Genomic DNA, 20,557 nt, shown 5'->3' on the forward strand with positions numbered 1-20,557 from the left:
ATTTTCTGGGTTTATCAGGGGCCCGTTCTCTGGGTTTATCAGGGGCCCGTTTTCTGGGTTTATCAGGGTCCATTCTCTGGGTTTATCAGGGTCCATTCTCTGGGTTTATCAGGGTCCATTCTCTGGGTTTATCAGGGTCCTGTTCTCTGGGTTTGTCAGGTGTGATTCTCTGGGTTTATCAGGGCCCATTCTCTGGGTTTATCAGGGGCCCGTTTTCTGGGTTTATCAGGGTCCATTCTCTGGGTTTATCAGGGTCCTGTTCTCTGGGTTTGTCAGGTGTGATTCTCTGGGTTTATCAGGGGCCATTCTCTGGGTTTATCAGGGGCCCGTTCTCTGGGTTTATCAGGTGTGATTCTCTGGGTTTATCAGGGCCCATTCTCTGGGTTTATCAGGGGCCCGTTCTCTGGGTTTATCAGGGTCCTTTTCTCTGGGTTTATCAGGAGCCATGCTCTGGGTTTATCAGGGTCCTGTTCTCTGGGTTTATCAGGAGCCATGCTCTGGGTTTAACAGGGTCCTGTTCTCTGGGTTTATCAGGGGCCCATTCTCTGGGTTTATCAGGGGCCCGTTCACTGGGTTTATTAGGGGCCCGTTCTCTGGGTTTATCAGGGCCCCATTCTCTGGGTTTATCAGGGGCCCGCTCTCTGGGTTTATCAGGGTCCATTCTCTGGGTTTATCAGGGTCCTGTTCTCTGGGTTTATCAGGGGCCCGTTCTCTGGGTTTATTAGGGGCCCGTTCTCTGGGTTTATCAGGGGCCCGTTCTCTGGGTTTATTAGGGGCCCGTTCTCTGGGTTTATCAGGGGCCCGTTCTCTGGGTTTATTAGGGGCCCTGCCAATGTGGGCAGGACTGGCATATGAAGAGAGTAAGACAAGCTAGAGGAGGTCGTAATACTTAGAAGACATATGTCATAGATTATCAGCATAGACTTGCATTTGCACTCAAAGGAGCACACATTAAGACACACACACTGTCACACACTCTAGAGGAAGCTTTTTTAAACCATCATAAGGGGAAACACAGAATATGGAGCAGGGGGAGATAAGGACTCTGGCAGCGTTCCTCTTCCTTTGAATATGTGTGTGTGGCAGAGGCAGATAGACGAGTCACTTCCTCCTCCGCCTGCTTCCCTCTTGGCTCCTGCGCTAAAACAATATTTTCCCAGCAGCCCCATTTTTCAACTCTTGTCTCAAACGAGTCGTACGAGCCGAGCTGGGGCGTCCTGTAAACACTGCAGAGTTCACTCACCTCCACTGTCTCACATGCATCCTCGATGCAGCGCTGGTTTCCCTGCAGCCACCTTACATCCTAATTAACGACACCCAGATGAGTTCTACTCAATTCAGAAAATAAGGCGACACATTGGAGTTTTTTCTTTTTACATCTCGGGAGTACAACAAGTTTTTTTTAGCTGCAGGCTCAGAGCGCTTTTATTTGAGTGATGCACAAATCTCTTTGGGGTTTCTGACAGTTTATCTGTGCAGAATGAGAATATAAAGATGAAGAAGCTGTCTTTTATTTTGTCATCTGCTGCTGGAGTGTTCACACAGCGTGACAACTTGACATAAGTGTTTGAAAATGTTCTTAAAGGGGGAAATGTCTCAATGTAACAGAGTCTTTTCAGGCTGCCTGTCTGGGTAATCTGTCCTATAATAAAGCAACAAAGCGTGAGCTACATTTTATACTCTTTACCAAGATCCAACCCAACAGTGGATTTGCCTTGTCACAACTTTAGAGGGCTTTCTTTTATGTGTTGCTCTAAAAATCTGATGCGTAAGAATCACTTTTAAAGTCTGTTTTTATCTAAAAAGCTGGCTGCATCCTCATACAGGTGCTATCAATATACCAGCACAAAATAATGAGACACATGCTGTCATTAGTGCTAGTGCATCTGCTAAAAACATGTTACACAAGTCCTGATCCTGTTTAAGATTCACTCCTATTCACTGTGCAATGCTGTAGCGCTACAACACTACTGATAGCATGTGATATATAGAAATGCAGACCAGACTTGCATGGATAGGTGTCACTTTTCAACAGCTTTTCTCCCTCATTGGTCATAAACCTGCACTTATGAAAAAGAGAGGTATAATGGGAAGTAAATAAACCTCAAACAATGAGAGCTACACTACCGTGATATGCTGGTACCTCTACATCAGTGATACCCAATATGTGGCTCTTTTGTGGTGATTTGTGGCTTTTTTATGGCTTAATATTATTCCCCCAGAAAACCTTGAAAAGGGAAACTTTGACCTCAGAAATTATCCATTGCAAGACACGTTAATCAGTTTGTTTCCTAGACTCACCTTTAATTGTCATCCTTATTTTTTTGTGTGTTTCCATTTCCAGTGCCCTTATTTGCAATTTTTTGCCACTTTCAATCAATTATTACTGCTTTAAAGCTACTTGGGCACTTCTTTTTGCCCATTTTTGCCACTATAATCCAGTTTTTGGTCATTTTTTTTGACTCCTTTATCCTGCCGTTTTATAATTTTACTACATTTCACCCATTTAAGCTGCATTTTGTCACTAAATGCCACTTTTTCCTATTTAACTATTTAGTTTTAACCAAACCTTTTTCATAATGAAATCAGAGTTTTTTAAGTGCACTTCAACTCACACAACTTTGCACCCCTCTAACTTGAGCTCAGTTCCTCTTACACACTTCACTGTTGCTTTAAAATATTGACAAATTTTTCAGCTGTTTAGACTGGGTTTACCTTTTTGCTATCTTTTTATGATTTTGTTATTATCACTGTGAATGTATGATGGAGATTTTTGGCTGTCTCAGACTTCAAGCAAGTTGGCTTGCACTTTAAATCAACATGTAGTGATGTAATAAAACCATGAACCAAAAAGGGGGGCTTTTCTTGCTGGGTTGCATATTTTGACAGTGGTAAAGGTGTACCAGACAAACATTTAGAGTCCTGTTCGACCAAACACAATGGATTTCTTTGCCTGTTTATCGGAGCTCTTTCATTTTCTTGTGCTCTACCAGGACTGTGTTTAATGCATGAGGTATGAAGGAGGAATTTAAAAGTCAGAAAGGTTTCTTCTACATTGCAGTGATTGTTTTGCTCTCTGTCAGCAGAAGTTCAAGGATTGTAATACTTTTTGGAAATGTGCTTTTCTTTGAAGATTGATACAACTCCCATCTTTGCATAATTTAAAGAGTAATAGCAGAGGGAAAACACCACCTAGATTTCTTACCCATAAAGTGAAACATTTCAAGTCTTGTTGCAGGTTAATCTTGATGATTATGGATTACAGCTGATGAAAACAAAAAAGAGAGGTGTTTTAAAATGTAAGAACATTACATAAGACCAAAAATGGATTTTTAATGCACTAGTATCAACCATCTGAAAACTGGTCATTTATACTCCCTCCTTTTAATCAAGTTATTGCATCACTGCAGCGTGGCATGTAGGCGATCAGCCTGTGGCACTGCTGAGGTTTAAAGGGATACTTCAACATTTTGGCAAATTCATCCATTGCCATAATTCCTATAGTCTTAGTAATAGGTTCGTTACCTTCAGTTGTCGGTGCAAGCTATCTTTAGATCAGCCGCTGCCGAGTTCGGACCTGCTGTGCCAACTCAATGTAAGCAGACGGTATTCCGGCTGTAAACCACTGGGCGGAGTGACACAGGGCAGCAGCCATGTCTGGAGTGTAGTTCCGGCTTTGCATTTAGCTTTAAAACATCTCCGTCTCGTAATGTTCCATGATTATTTCATAGCGTGGGGAATGTGCAGGGCACAACTTATCCATGAGAGCGTTTTGGAGTTGCTGGATTGTGTATTTGATGAGTTTGATTAGGGAAAGCAGGAATACTGTCTGCTTACATTGAGGTGGCACAGCAGGTCCGAACTCGGCAGTGGCCCAACTAGAAACATCTTGCACCGACAACTAAAGGTAACAAACCTATTACTAAGACTATAGGAATTATGGCAATGGACGAATTTGCCAAAATGTTGAAGTATCCCTTTAAGGTTTACTTTATTATCTCTGTGAAGGGCAGTTTGTTTTGCAGCCAGAAGTCAAGACATACATCCAGACAATCATAAATGCAGCATAAATCACACAATAGATAGAAGCATAAGAGACAGTAAAAACATACATAGTAAGAAATAACGCCGGCACACAACTAACCATTTAAAAAACCAATGGCTGTAGCGACAAAAGAGTTTTTTAGCCTTTTTGTTGTGCATGCTGGCAGACTGAATCTGCAACCAGATGGTAGCAGCTTAAACTCCGAAAATAAAGGATGGCTGTGATCAGCCAGGTTAGACTGGGCCTTTTTGAGAGTCCTAACTTGAACATGAGTTAGGTCGGTAAGGGTCTAACCTGAAGTTTTACCACAGATTCTTAAAATTCCCTGCAATCTGTTGCAATTTTTGATTTTTGGTGTTATGAAGTTCATGTTGCTTTGATAGCAGCCTTCAGCCTGTCTCTCATCTTCCTCTTTACAATAGCCCAGAGACTCTGTAGGTTAGACCATTTAGCTGACCAATCAAGCACAGTAATGCCATGGTCCGCAGACCAGTTTCTGGTAGAGTGCAAGCTGCAAGTCGAGGTTGGAATTTTCCACATTAGTGATGGTTTGGGGTGCCATCTGCTCTGCAGGTGTTGGTCCACTTATCAAGGAATGTCACTGAAACTGGTTTTACATGAGGAACCTGGGCTCATATGCAAGTGAATTTGACCTACAAATCCTGTTCCATTTGATCCTGGTAAACACAAGCATACCATCCTTGGATATTGTGTCTCAGTTCACTTGATCTGAGGCATGGTACAGGAGATGTAAATGCAACTGCCCTCAAGTACAGTTTACTTGTTAGCAAGAGGAGTTTTAAGGTTGTGTCTCCTGTCTCTTTGGAAGCCATGGTTTCCTCACAGCATGAGCACAGATTATCCTCTGAGCTGCTTGGTCGATGTGGAAGTAGGACTAGATTGACTAACTGAAACAGTTTTCATAGCCTGCAGGATAGACTCTATTGTCCACAGAGAGAACAAACATATAACCTGAGTGATTGTCTCTTCTTTCTTCTTCTGTATTTGCAGTGAACTACACACACCACCACCTACTGTGCTCAGGCCCAGAACAGTGTTACTAATGTAAAAACAGACCAGCAGGAGAGAGGAGAGGGGGCGCAACAGCATCACGGCTCACTGCTGAACAGTCATGCCTAAGGATGCCAAACTGTGTTAGAAATGCTATTAATAGTGACACATTTCCTTGACAATGGCATGCACACTGTAACACTGAAGTGGTGGAGATTTTTCCTGAAATAACTGACAGTAAAGCATGAGAGAAAGCAGCCCGTCATTGTGCTCCCCGCTCTGATTTGTGCTGCGTTGTGTTGTTGTGGTTCCACCAGCAGTAAAGGTCAGTCAGTGTAGGCAGAGCTGTGATGAGCGTTGTGTTTAGATGTTCTCCTCGTAACTGACTTCTCTTTGTTGTAGAGCCTCTGGCGGTGCTCCTGGCTCCCTGCTGTGTTCGTGTCTTTGTTTGTGTGTATCTGCGCACCTACATGGTTTTGTTTCCATGCCTGTGTCTATGTGAAGAGGTCAGGATATTTTGTGCCTCCTCAGATGTGCCAGTGCGGTGTGTGATCTGCAGCTAGCCTCTTTCATGTCATTGTTCCCCCCACTGTCTGAGCGCTCCCCACGTCCTGCTTGATCTCGGGCTCCCTCCCTCCCCCTTATGTCCCACCAACATCTCCCCCTTCCTTTCCCTCTATTACTCTACATCTCTCATGTTCTACCACATTAACCGCTGATTACATGTTCTTTACCTTTACTGCCAATCGTTTTCCAGTGCATAAACTTTTACATTTACAACCCACAGTAAAGGCAGATACAGTTTGTCTTTTTTCAGCTCATTTTTCATCACAGCTCATTTACTGATTAATGAATACACGGAAGCAATTCGCTTAGGGTTAAAGTTTAGGATGCACAATAAAAGCAGAAAAATATGTGTACCCATAGCATGCACATCATAGAGGAGATTCGGCTCACTCCCTCTGCTGCACAATCCATGAAGGGCATTTTTTTAATGATCAAATTGTGGGTTTACTGTTTAGGAAAAGCTTTTAATTCAAAACAAGTACTAAGCAATAATGGCATGCATGTTGAGCAGAGGGCTTAGTCTCTTCTTGACCTGGAAATGCCCCAGCCAGCATGTCCATGTGGACCCCATATGGGTTGTATGTGGGCTACAGTATAGGTCCCATGTGGGTTTGTCCATGGATTTCATGGTGGCCCCACCTGTGATTGTCCAAGTGAACTGCAAGTGTGGGTCAGCCCATATGAGACCCATATAGGCTCCATCTAGAGATACTTGCAATTGCCCATGTTTACTACAAGTAGGATCCATCTTAGATCTCTAGAGATAAAATTTAAAATATCTTCTAGTGCATTGGTTCTCAACTGGTCCGGCCTCAGGATCCACCAGTCTTATGACAGATCACAACCCAAGTTTCCAAAAAATTTTCAACCATGCATGTTTAGTTAATTGTGTTCAAGTTTGGCGCATGATTGGACCAAAACACCTGATATTAAAAAGGGAAGGGACAAAACTGACAGACTTTATACCCTGTTTTCCCATCATTATGAGTCAATTTTTGCCAATTTTCCAGAGAACTTGTGAAATTACTTCATTGTCATTGGAAAAATAGCCATTTATTGCAAAATGAGGAGATATATTAGTTGAAATATTGGTCAGACATTTAAATTTACCCAATTTCACAGTAAAACAGGGTAAAATAAAAGGTATCGATGCATGTCCAATAAGAACTTCAGGACTTTTGCTGCCATTTTTTTTCAGACACCTAATCACGACCCACTGAAAACTGCTCCGCAACCCACTTTTGGGTCCTCATCCACCAGTTGAGAACCACTGGTGTAGTGTGTGGCCAGCCTAAGCAGTGCAAGACACGTAATGCCCTATGAAATCTAATAAATTTTTTTGCTAAATTCCATTTTTTCTGTTATAACCCTTAAGAGTTCCTTTAATACACATTTGTCCCTAAGGAAAAAATGTGTTTAACATCTGTCAAAGCCATAAATCCAACAGTCATGGTTTAGTGGGAGTAGTCCCAAAAAGGAGAAAGCTCCTCAGCGGATAGTCTGGTCCAGTCCTCCTCTTATCGATAGCTAATCCAACATTTCTGCTGCTTATGAGCAAGGACACCCCGAGCTTTAACAACCAGCTAAGAGGAACAGAGCCCTCGGTATCAGCCCCTTGCAGTCCATGTCGTTCTGCACGACGTGATTCTGAGTTGAATTCAGTTCAGCTTTATCTGTGAATTGGTCATAGGTAGATTTACCCACTCATCGAATTCCACTACAACTCTGCTCGGCGCAGGCCTTTCTCTCCCGGCTACTTCATTATGTAGCAGTCTTTCACTTAACATCCAATACTTCCATTGGAACAATTAGCCTTTAGCTGTAGTTAGCATTATGCTAATCTTCTAGTAGCTTTCAAAACAGTCACAAACCACCTGCTTTTATGAAATTAGCGATACATACAGATTTAGTAACTACATGAGCACACTTGGATATTACAGAAAGTTAAGTTGCTGGATTACCTGTCCATGTCCAGCTCCTGTCTTTGCCAGCTGGATTGTCATATGTTCTGCTGCCACAAATCAACAAGTTCCATTTTTGATATCTATCTAACTTTATGCGTCATGTTTACCATTCTTGCCATGGCTGTGTTTGTTGTGCTTCCTCCTTTGGTCCACCTTCCTCCTGATTGTTCTATTACAATACTCCGCTGTTCCCAGAGGATGGGGAAGCGCTGTATACAAAGGGATTTCTGGTGGTAAATACTGAACAAGTTGCATTGTTAAGATCAGAAAGTTGTCTTCCAGGTAGATGGAGGTAGGGATGATCCCTCTTCACACCTGTCAAGAAAATCTTCAGAACCATCTGATAATCAGGCCTTTTGCTGCCTTTGGTCAGAAGCAGTGCTTATGAAAGGAACAGTGTGCCCCAGTGCTGCCACTTCTAAATGTTATCTCCTGGCATACTGGAACTTTCTCTGGCATACTGGGACTTCTTACCAGTTGCTAGTATGCTCTCTTGTCCTCTCCATAGCTTACAGCCTTTATGAATATGGATTCGCTAGGTTTCTAGACATCGTTGATGATTATACAATTTTTAAAAAAATCCTTAAGAAGGATCCATCAGGCCATTCTTTCTGAACGAGTTGCTAAAACTGTATCATTGCATGTTCATTTAGATTAAGCCAGCATTTTACCCCTTACATTCTGTACCTTCCGCCGGCTCTAAACTATAATTGCTGAAGATTTTCACGTTCCTCTACTAGAGCAGAAATGAAAACGGGTCCTGATTAACTCCAAATCCTTCTGCCTCTTTATTCTCTGTCTTTTTGTAGATATGGGGCTTCTACAAGCAAGGCTACAAGTGTAAAGGTAAGAGAGACATTTTTGACATTTTTCCTCTTACTGTATGTCTGCTGCACAGATGTGTGGGGGTTAACCGAGAGGAATTACCCAGTCTTTTTGACCCCATCGATTCCCAGCCATCACACACACGCTCACTTTGTGTGGCTAAAGATTCACAGAGCTGAAGAGCTGAGTAAATGTCATCGACATAGAGACCCGGGCAAATATATCACACTCTTTTAATGGATGTCCACACACAAAGCTCCATTTCCATTAACAGTAGGATCAGCCCCACCAGCACAGACCACACTTCACACAATGCAGGGTTATTTTATCCTTTCAAGGCTCCCAGAAGGCTCAGTATTTGATGAAGGTGGTTCATTTCACAAATGTACATACACAGAGGAAGCCCTAAACACCTCCATCCTCACAATCATTAGCTTTAAAGACATGCTCTCTGCTGGCTTCTTTCCCATTTAGATTGGCCGCTGGTGGTCTGTGATGATGCTTAAAATTAAACAGTGATGATCGGTGCTCTAAATAACTTACACTACATATGTTTGCATCCAGGTGCCAAGCAGAGATTTTGGAAATGAGGCCAAATCTTAAATGAAAATCATACATCTGCTCCATCTGTTGCAGCCTTTGGAGACTTCATTGATTCCAGCTCAGATTTATGAATGGGGGAAATGAGAGTGGGCAGATATTATTGCTTTGTCAACTGGTTAACAAATCAGTTTTCATTGCTGCCTGTGTGTATACTCCTTGGCCTGTTTTTCACTTAGTTGCTTTGTAACTCAAGAATTTTTTTAGACCCAAAACACCATGTATTTTCGACATCTACCGACAACATAGAGGCAAGCTAAAAGCCTTATCCTACCTTCATAGATAGTCAAGAATATATTCTGAATGGCAGCAGGTTGTCAAGGAAAGCAGACTGGAGCATCTTCCCACAGGGAAGTTTTGATATTAAGCTACTTAAAGCATTTTGAGATGACAGTATTAGAAAAAGGGCTTTTTTTGATGACAAAAACTATTTAAAAGAATATGATTTTTTTCAGTCAATAGTCATAATCCCACAGAAATGCTCTTACAGATGTTTTGCTGCACCAAAATAAAAGGCTTAAGTGAAAGAACAAATGGCCTTGGACTTAACTACAGAGTATCAAGGGAAACATAGTTTCACTGCAGAATAGCCTGTCCCAAGTTCCCATTAACTTCCCTGTAAAATGAAATCCAAACTTAAACATGACTGAATTTTTGATTTTAGACTATTGAAAGTTGTTCACATCTTTCCTGGCTAGGTTTTAATTTGGGCAGGTCAAATATAGCGTCCAATGATGTAACCAGGCGCTATGGGAAATAACCTTGCTGCCCTAACACTACAATGATGTAAAATCACTGCGCAGTTCAACTTAATACAGTTTGTTGTTAGCTGATGTCACTGCCTTTATTGCAGCACTACATGCTTTGTTTTTTTTCCATTGTGAGGGAAATTTCACAAATCTATCAGCCACACTGGCCCACAGGCCATTGAAAGTATCATAATAAAGAGATTTGTGCCAGAAAACAGTAAATTTGTTCTTCAGCTTCTGCCCTCAGTTGAGCTCTGGCCATAGTTCACAATAAGGTCAGGGGGCAGGCTAATTCCTGGGGTGCTTGTCTATTTTTCACTTGAACCAGGCGCAGCAGGAGTAAACATCTTACCTGCTGAAGGTGTGTTTTAATCCAAGACCTGGATGATTAAAAGAAGCAGACTGTGGCTTTGTCTCTCTCGAAGCAGAAACAGTTCAATCCCTCCTGTCTGTTAGCGATGTGATGCTAAAGTTGAGTAGAGTATCTGATGATAGACACAGTCTATTTTTGCCAAGTCTGTCAGAATAAAAGCCTCCATTGCTAATCATCATTGAAGGCTTTTATTTTGAAGACAAAGACGAAGAAAATGAGATATAAGGAACACCTGGAGAGTTAAGTACAGGATGAGAAGATGAAACAGACTCTTTTATATCTAAACTGTTAACCTGTCATGACATAAACCTGATTGTTTCTCTAGTGGCTTACAAGATAGTGGTATCATAGCATTTTAGCAGATGGATTATTCTTCATTCAGGTTGTATAATTTTTATAATATCTGAGAGGCTCATGAGTGGGTGTGACTTCAACTCACACCATCCTAGAGCAGCTTTTACTTACTCATTTTTTGAAGCTTAATTTTACAAACTTAGAGATGTTTTCATGACTAAAATCTGGCCTGGTTTTTCATTACAGAATGGCCTTAAATACAGATTTTGACTTTACAGGGACTTTAATCAGTTGTAATTCTTTGATGCATTAGTATTCCCTTTGATTTTGTGTATCATGCAACAAGAGACAGACACTAGAGTAACCTTGTTGTAAGGCAGTTTAAAAGGCTAAATTAAAGCATCACAAGCTACAGTTTTTAATTCTAACTCACGTTAGGTTTGAATATGAACAAGGTTATGTACACCCTTACAAATATCTTAGAATAAACAGTTAGATCTTCATTAAATGATTACTTGTTATTAATCGGTGGCAGGGACTACCAGTCGGGGTTTGAAACATGCTAGTTTGCTAGCTTTTCAGGTTTTTAAACCTCCCAGCTAGCTAGACCAGTTTCTAAACACACCAGCTAGTCTTGGTTTTAAATATCTAGTTAGCTGCTCCAGTATTTAAAATCAATTTAGCTGGTCCAGTCTTTAAACATATTAGCTTGCTAGTCTGGTTTTAAGCGTCTAGTTAGCTGGTTCAGTCAACACATTGCTAGCTTGTCGAGTTTTAAACAACCAGTTTCTGTCTGGTTTTTAAATATACCGGTCAGCTTGTGTGGTTTTAAAACCTCCTAGATATGTAGTTTGTTTTTTAAATGAACTACTAAAGTAGTTTGGATGTTTAACATGCTAGTTATTTTGCTAGTCTGGTTTTGAAACCTACTGGTCTAATAGCTGGTCTTAGCTGTTAAACTGGATCAGTTGAAAAGACACAAAAAAGACTCGAGGTGTGCATCAGAAAAGCTGAATTTGCCAAGTTTTCCTAGGTAGGTTAGATTGATTTACACCTCTACAAAAAGCCAACTTAAGGATATACATCTCCACTTTGCTCAGAATGAGTGAGAAACATGCTGTTAGTGTGACTGCATGTTCTCCTCATGCATGTGTGGGTTCTCCTCGGGTACTCCGGCTTCCTCCCACAGTCCAAAACGATGCTCATTACACTAATAGTGTCTCTAATTTGTCTGTAGGTGTGAATGGAAGAGTGCCTGGTTGTTTATCTCCATATGTCAGCTCTGTGATTGACTGGTAGTCAGTCCAGGGTGATCCCTGCCTCTCACCCAATGGCAGCTGGGATCGACTCCAGCCCCTGTGACCCTGAACAAAAGCAGTATAGATATCAGATTTATGGTCATTTAAGTGTGCTAGCTATCGCCTCAGGTGGCACTGGCACACCTTGGCACTGAATAGTTAGCTAGTCTGGTTGTCAAACATACTGCCAAGTTAAAGGTACTCTATAATTTATTTTTTAACCAGAAGAAAAACTTTCCAGAAATAAAAATCTATTTTTTTAAGTTTCCTGGCCAAGACAGCCTGCAGCACAGTTAAGTTTCAGAGTTACAGACAAAAAATGAGCAGCTTTTTGAACGAAATGTCAAACTCATGAAAGACAAGAAATAATGAGCAAAACAGCAAGTACTTTTTTAAGGTTCACTAAATCAAAATACTTCATTCAAAACATCTGCAGCCAGATGTGTCTGCCTCTAAGTCAATTGACTTCATCTTTAAAGCACCCAGTTAGACCGGATTTTCTATTTCATTCCTAAGTACAGGTATTGACCTAAAGTCTTGCCAGCTCACCTTTGACGTTTTAGCTCATTACTGATCTGTAGAAATACATGAGCTAGGCTAGGACAATAATAATCATGCCTAGTCAAGTTTCATCAAATATTTGTTCTATTCAGTGGAGCAGTGAACAGTGCTTTCATAATATTTGAACCATATGTGAAGGAAATATTCATTCATGTATCAATCGAGCCTTGAGGCCTTAGCAGAGAAGCAGAATTACCACTTCTTATGAAAAATTCGTTTTTCAGAATGCATGAAAAAAATGGCTTACAATAATAAGTAATAGCATTATGACCATTTATGCCAGTGGTTCTCAACTGGTCTAGAGTTAGGACCCATCACCAACTCCTTATCCATTAATTGTGACCCAAGTGATTCTTTAAGGATTTATTTTTGGGCATTTTTGTGCCTTTGTTAGATAGAGTAGGACAGTGGATAGAATCAGAAACAGGGTCAAGAGTGGGGGAGAGACATGCGGTAAAAGGCCGCCCACGTACACGGGGAGCGCCTTTAACGATAAGACCACCTGCTCCCCGACCCAAATGATTCTAATGAAAAATGGGTCCGTTTGGACTTGAAATGGAACAAAAGATGTGAAGGAACAAAGAGAGGAAGATACACCTTCAAAATAAAAGCACAACATAGACTTTTTCCCCCACATATTTTTTCCCTGGCACAAATCACACCCACTGAAAAGAGCTTCTCAACTCACTTTTGGGTCAGAACTGCGCGTGAATAGCTCGCTAAATGGTTAAATTCCAATCCCTTCCTTGTCAGCACTAGAATTACATGTCAGTTAAAATAATGGTTAATATTTTTGGACAACTTAGGCCCACAATCCCTGTCAAATGCTCCGTATACACAAGGGGATTCCAAATGGTGGTCAGGGGGCTGAATGCAGTCTGAGGTACATCTCTGATTTGCCCACAGCAAATTCTAAAAATAAAATGAAATATGGTCCTTTTTTGAAAATAAAGCTTGTGCTTTATTGTTTTGGGCTTCTTACCTCTATTTTCCATGTGCACAGCGGTGGCACCGCAATCTGCAGGCAACATGCACTTGCATATACCATTTCAATATAACATCAGTGGAAAAAGTTTGGACTCCTAACCACTGAGCATATTTGAACCTACATCAGACAGGTTTTACTAATTTCAATATCCTCAAGGTATGATATATGGAGCTGGCTCCACCACTCTTAAATTTTCCTCTATGTGGCCCTCACTGGAAAAAAATTTGGACTCCCCTTGTCTAAAGGGAAATGCAGCTGCATGCCACTGGTAGAAACAGTAGTTTTTCTTGAAGTGTACTGCCTTCCTGCCACAGTCCTTTTAATTCTGATAAGAACAAGTACTATTGCTTTAGCACCGATAGCATCTCGCACTAACGGAATGGTTTAGCACTATTTAAATCTAAAAAATGGGGATAAAGTTGTACAGAGGCTATGTCAGGTTATGCTCAGATATAATGGAAGCATTGAATGGTGATATTCAGCTCAAGAGTGTGGATGTTAACCTGCAAAGAGGATTTAAGGCCTGTAGCGCTAGCCCTGCTAACATGAGCCACATTCTGTAAACCAGCTTTGCTATGCCATTGGGTGACGATGTTTTACCGTTGCAGTGTGAAGCTGGTTTACAGAATGCATTAGTCTTGTTGGCAGTTATATTTTGCAGTTGACTGTTGACTGCCTCAACCCACCTATGCTTTCTAATGCAATCAAACCTTAATATCTGCTATTGCAAAGCTGCTACATGCTCAGTTTTTGTTGACATTGTTAGTAAGGTGATATCTCTACTCTGTATTTGTCATCAAAGCCATAGTGGGTGATACTGAGAGTTATTTCTAACATTTTGCTCCTCTAATGTATACTAATGGATTGGGACATACTCTATATTTGTTGTAGCCTATCTGTTGTATCTGTTGTGTTTGGTTGCACTAGATTGAATTGGGGATCACTGTGTCAGGCCTCAATGGTTTATGTGGTGAAATTTGCACTGTTATAGTTTTGTCAGTGTGAAAGGATTCTAGGAAATAGTGCCTTCATGCAGTTTATAGATCCAGGGGGTCTTTTTTGTTTTTTCCTGGAAAATAACACTCAACTACCAACTCTCCCTGCTTCCTCACTCATCAAGGTTCATCTCAGGTTAGCCAACCAGGGCTTATTAGACAGCTTGCAAGTTATCATCAAACATTTGAGTTGCATAGCAACTGTAGTAATTAAGGCTCCTTTGGGTCTTTGAGGTGAGACAAAATGAGGGAAAATGTAGCGGAGGTGGAAAGAAACCCCACTCAGACACCTAAACACGACACTCCCCGCTCTCTAGAGTAGTGCATGTGGCACGCTGGGAGTATGTGAGTGTTCTAGCTTGTTCCAGTGCATTAATGACACCACAGGAAGTCAATGAGAGAGCCCCACAGCCATCCGTCCCCATTACCATTGTTAGCCTGTACTCAGGGAGGCAGAGAGAGCGGCAGGGACATAATTGAAATGAATCACCCTCTGCAGTGCAGGAGCTGAGCCTGTTGAGAGTGTCCCAATGAGAGTGTGTGTCGTTGGACGTGTGTTTTACAGCAGTACATTTCAGATTGGTGGAATTGGATATCAGAGGCGTTTCAGTGTCTATTTTCAATTTCTGCATCAATACCAAATTTACCTGAATTTGGCGCTAAATCAAATAAAGCACTGCTGAAAGCTGAAAGCTGCATCTTAAATGCAGACACTTAGCCACAGTATGCTAACCAGCAACAAAACATGACTTTGGCGGTCATTTTTTTGCCCAGGTCAGCAGGAAATGAGCACAACAGTAAGACAATAGAGCTCCCTTGTACACTTTATTGTACTAAAGAGGTCAGTGATTAACATCCTGCAATCACACAGAATATTATAGACCTGTTAACTTCTGATTAGCTTGTATAACTGTAGCCTGAATCGTTACTTATTAACTAAATATATTTCTTTTTTTTTCCCTAAATTAATTTACAAACATGGACTTCATGTCACGCAACTTCCTGCTGGCACAGCTGCAGAAGTGACTGGAACTGACCACCATAATAATGTATTGGAAAGTATGTAGTACTTCTTGTGAAACTGGCAAGATATCAAAATGCTTGTCATAGCCAGTGAGAAGTCTTTTAATTAGACATTTCAGTGTTGTACAGAAATATTCAGACCTTTCTGTCTACCTTGATAGGTTCCACTCAGTAATTGGAATACAGATATGGCCCAATTGTGTTACTTCCTGTGGCCAGAAGGGGGAGCTATGATGAAATGTTTGCTCTGTGTGATACTATTGTCTGTCCAGAAACTGTAGGAGAACACAGGTGAACATTAAACTCTTTTGGCACCACCAAAAAGCCTTAATTTGAAACTGAGAGGACATCCTTTTGGGATTTGTAGCTGTCATAATGATCCCCATGCAGACCCAAAACCAGAACCCTAGGTTGAATAGTCTCTGGGGCTGAATGGTTACATTTATATATGTGAAAATTGTATTTAGAAAAGTTCAATTGGCAGAAGATGGTGCTGTGGCAAAGTAATGGTATTGATGCATGACCTTTGACCTTTTTCATCGCAACCTGGATCTGTTAACTTTCTGCAGAGTTTAACGAAGATCCGTCAAAGCTTTCTTGACTTTCCTAAGAATAGTGAACAACCTGAAAACATAATTCCTCAGGCCTCAGCCATCTCCTCCATGGAAGCATAAAAACAGGAGTAAACAGTTAAAGGGGGACGCAGAAGATCTTCAGGATTTCAATGAGAGCCTATCATGTTATAAACTAGATTTTTGACCACCAAGGAAAATGAGGGCAAAGAATTAAAGTGATGAAAGTGTAAAAATACCTGTTGATGCTTAAATGAGATAAAGAATGTGTGAGCTCAGGGTCTTTGACTGTTAACGTCTTTCTCTGATGCCTTGCTTGATGACCCATCGCTCCTCTCCTTAGACTCTAGCTGGTTGACAGAGATGTTTTCGGGCACACTTGGCCTCACCACGGGTGTACCCCAGTGTTGTGTCTGTCAGGCACACGGTGGCTCTGCCCTGTCAGCCTTAGAAGCTCTTTCCTTCTCTCCCATGTCTCTGTGTGCATCCATTCCTCTGTCTGATCCTCTCCTTTCTCCATCCTCCCCTCTCTCCTGGATGTCCCCTTCTTTCTTCCCTTCTCGCCTCCTCTTACGGCATCGCTCCCTCCCTGTCCGTGGGTCCCCTCATCCCCGTCCCCTCTCCCGTCACTTCTCTGTGCCCCCCTCCTTCCCTAATCGCATCAACGCATTGGCCGCAGCCTGCGGGGTGAACTGCCACAAGGCCTGCCGGAGCCGCCTGGCTGTGGAGTGCCGGAAGAGGACCAAGAGCATTAGCCATGAGACGCCACCCGCCCTCCAGGCCAGATCCTACAGCTTCCCTCCACCTGCCAACACCCCGCCCAGCCTGCAGAACACAGGTGAGGGCTGCTCTACACATCTAGACTTAGAAGATCTAAAGAAGTCATGTACGGAAGCCTAGAGCGGCCATAAAGTACCATTAATATAACGCTCTTTTCAGTGGCAAAGGATTAGGAAAACTGAAAAAAAATGGGTCACGCCTTTTTTCTTCAAGTTCTTGGAAAAGCAAAGTTTCAGTATAAAACCAAAAAGCTCATCAAAAAAACTTGTTAAAATATCTCTAAATTGAAGTTTTATTTTCTAAAGTTGTCCAGCGAGATCATCCTGTAACCTCCACTTTTCTTTGCCGTATGTAAACATGCTGAGTACTGACATTTGGACGACATTCTCAAACAAAAGGCTTGAATTTGAAATTGAAATGGGATTGGCCCATCAGAGCAAGGCCACTGACTCATAGATTCAGTGTTTTCATTAGACTTTACCCAAATGCCCTGTCTGCCTCTGTTTTTATATCAGTGTGAATCTGTGATCAATGGACTTGACAATGCTGCCAGCTGTACCTATCGGCATGGCAAACAGACAAAGGCAACACATTTTCATTAGCTCCAGGCCGTGTTTGCATGTGGATGTGACAAACTAATCAATCTCATTAATTCAGTCTCATTCCTCTTCTTCACTTCCTCTGTTTGTTTTAGTAATTGCTGAGGAGGACATCGAGTCGGTGGAGGAAGGAGTGTTTGATGTCCATCTATAACCAGGTGAGAGCGTGCTTCGCTTTATATTTTCTTTTCAAATAAGTTTCTAGTGTAACTTATTTAACCTCTAGTGACTCCAAATCCACTAGAAAGGCTCCTGCAAAGCTCATCAGTTGCTTAAGATAAGAGTTTGAAAGCTTGAATCCATAGCAGTGCGTTGTACAGTTCAATGAGGCAGCTTACCATCGTCTATGACAAGATACCATGGCTTTATGAAAACAAAGGGTGCTGCTATCACTCTCATGTCTGCATGCTAAATATGTAGCAGGAGCTAGCCAGCTTATGTTAGCATGCAGTGTAGGAACAGAGTGAAGCAACTAACTAGTCAAAGCCAAGGAGACACAGGAAGTGGGTTGTGTGATGAATAACCTCCGGACAGGGACAGTTAACTTCCTGTTCTTGGCAAGAAAAGTTAAATAGTTTGGTAGATGATAGGTGGGTAATGATGTGGAAAATTTTCGGTTTTGAAATCACGGTTCACTACGTTTTCGTTACGGTAATTGAAGTGAATAAATAACAAAATGTATTTATTTTTACAAATTGTATTAAATTGTATTAAAATAAATTAGCTGGATAAATGACATTTAAATTATTAATAAAGCTGCAACCTCCTTCCAACAGGTCTTCAATGAATATGAATATTAACAAATACATTTTTGAATTATCATCTTATTTTAATTGACATATTGACACATTCATACCAATTCTGTAAACACTTAAATTTCCCAGCCAACTTGAACACATCATCATACAACCGGAAGTTAGCTTGTTAAGTACGCTAATTAGCATCTATCCTGCTGATTTCAACATGGACTTCATCACTGGATTACTTTTTTAACCAATGTGACAGACTACAAAGCTCGGTACACGTCTGCACCGTACCGAGAGGCCTGTCCCGAATGGGTAAGAATACACATACCTGTACAACCCTAGCAGATAACTACTCACCATAAATTACCATGAGATGTGCTGACTAGCAATTCAGCCAACATTAGATAAACTTTTACAACCTCTTTCCTACTGTTTCCAGCAGGGATGCACAATTAGCATACATCAGTATTGGCAGGTTAAGCCTGAAAAGAGGATTATCTGTATAGACGAATATGAATGTATATTTATTGATATTTCAGCTATAAATATCAGCTTTTATCTGCTGTAAATATCAGCTGTATGCATGAATACGTTCATTAAGTTCCAAGCAGGACAAACGAAACCTACGTCAGCCAAAGCATTTTCTTTTCCTGATCCCCCTTCCTTAAACTTTAAATGAAAGTTTCTTTCTTTATTCATCCTTTAACTCTTAAGTGTGCTATAAGGACTAAAGTTGTAGGTCTAACCTACTTTTAAATATCAGTTTTGAAATCCAAATCTGTGCTTGTTTACTTCCTGGTTGTAGATCACTATCATGGTAGCTCCCGTGGCTACTTGTGATAGAATTGTTTGTGATTTAAGGCCTGTATTAATTAATATTGATTACTTCAACCACCCTTAATGGGCAGCGTAAGAATTAATCAGCTAAATGAACTGTAAACATTTTAACATGTTGGCCAACAATGCTGGGCAAACTACGTGTTCAAACAGTAAGCAGTCACTTGCCATGTGGCCTTCTCTGACTCTGGTGTGAACAAACACAGTGATCTGAATTCGGCTTTCTTGAGGAACTGACTGTTTGGCAATGTTTTTAATAAAAAAATAGATTATACCTTATGAGGGCTGTGTCAGATTTGACTGGAGTGATGCGTTGTCACATTCAGCAGGTGTGGACGTTATCCTGTAGGACGGACTGGCGGCTGAAAACATTGGCCACACAAGTAAAAATAATTGTTTATCCTCTGCAGTTGGGAATAAAGTCTCCTCAATTTTTGAGTATTCTGCTGAACGCTTTCTAACAAGAAGGCTAGTCGGTTGGTTGGAGGCAAAATTTAAGTTTAACTTGCATAAAAATGTGAAGATCTGGAGCAGCAAACCTAGCTGAGACTGGCATACAGACTAGGGAGCAACTGCTTGCAAAGATAGCATAATCTACTGTGTTTAATGTGTGCAATGAATAATAAGAAGGAAAAAGTAGGTTATTTACGGACGAGGATTAGGGCCATTTTTGAATGAGAAAATAATTTTGGGCAAGTCGAGATAAAAGTCGAAATGTTGAGAATAAAGTTGAAACACAATATTGAGATTAAAGTCGACACCTGCTGTTACCAACAGCGGATCATAGACGCTGTGTGTTTATGTGCTACAAAGGAAGGATCTCTTTGTTGTTAAATCCAATAATGAGGTATAATTTCACATATTCATCGATATGAGGCATAAGGCATTTTGTAGACACATTCACAATTCTGTTTTTGTCTTAAATACTCACAAAACAACAGGAGACACATAGCAGCTTTGGTCTCTTTTCCTCTTCGTCTCCGTCTGATCACCTGTAGAGACGCACAGGTGACAGGCTCAACCTCGGTAATGGGAGAGTGAAGGGAGATCAGTCGTTTATTGATCACTGTTTGTTGTGGTGGGATAGACAACGTCAATGTAAACAAATCTACTGACATATCTGAAGAGAAGCATGGAGGCACTGCATAAAAGCAGCAATCAAAACATTTGGGGATTTTTATTTCTAAACTCCATACAAAAATGTGATGTACATCATGTACATGGGGTTTGCAGGTGACGTTTTCTTTATGTATCATACACAATACTGTTTCGTGGAAAGTGTTCCTTTTTTTGCCTTTTTTTTACATTTTGTCCTTTGCAGCAACTTGTTCATGATCAATAAATGAGTGATCAATCTCCCTTCACTCTCCCATTACATATCGAGGTTGAGTCTGTCACCTGTGCATCTCTACAGGTGATCAGACCGAGAAGAAGAGACACGAGGGCTATCATATCCCTTCTGTTGATAAATGAGTGTTTAAGACAATAACAGTGAATCATGCCTTATGCCTCATATCGATGAATATGTGAAACTACAACTCATTATTGGATTAAACAACAAAGAGATTCTCTCTCATTAGCACATAAACACAGTGTCTATGATCCGCTGTTAGTAATAGTGAGTTTCGACTTTTTTCTCATCATTTCGACTTTAATCTCGACTTGTCTGAAGTTATTTGTAGGGATGTGCAATATTGGATTTTTGCAGATATTGAATATGCTGATATTTA

General features: G+C 41.0%; 1 protein-coding gene across 2 annotated transcripts in view; it reads left to right on the top strand.

Annotated features, from left to right (window-relative positions):
• The window catches only part of LOC121504388 (RAS guanyl-releasing protein 2-like), a 106,824-nt gene that overhangs the window by 81,260 nt on the left and 5,007 nt on the right, over nt 1-20,557 (top strand). For both annotated transcript variants that reach the window (XM_041779101.1, XM_041779102.1), the window contains exons 14-16: nt 8,397-8,433; nt 16,545-16,703; nt 17,340-17,402. In XM_041779101.1, the coding sequence (XP_041635035.1) occupies nt 8,397-8,433; nt 16,545-16,703; nt 17,340-17,398 (255 nt within the window). In that variant the 3' untranslated portion in view covers nt 17,399-17,402. The remainder of the gene's footprint in view (nt 1-8,396; nt 8,434-16,544; nt 16,704-17,339; nt 17,403-20,557) is intronic.

The sequence above is a fragment of the Cheilinus undulatus genome, linkage group 22 (genome assembly GCF_018320785.1).
Source record: "Cheilinus undulatus linkage group 22, ASM1832078v1, whole genome shotgun sequence".
NCBI lineage: Eukaryota > Metazoa > Chordata > Actinopteri > Labriformes > Labridae > Cheilinus > Cheilinus undulatus.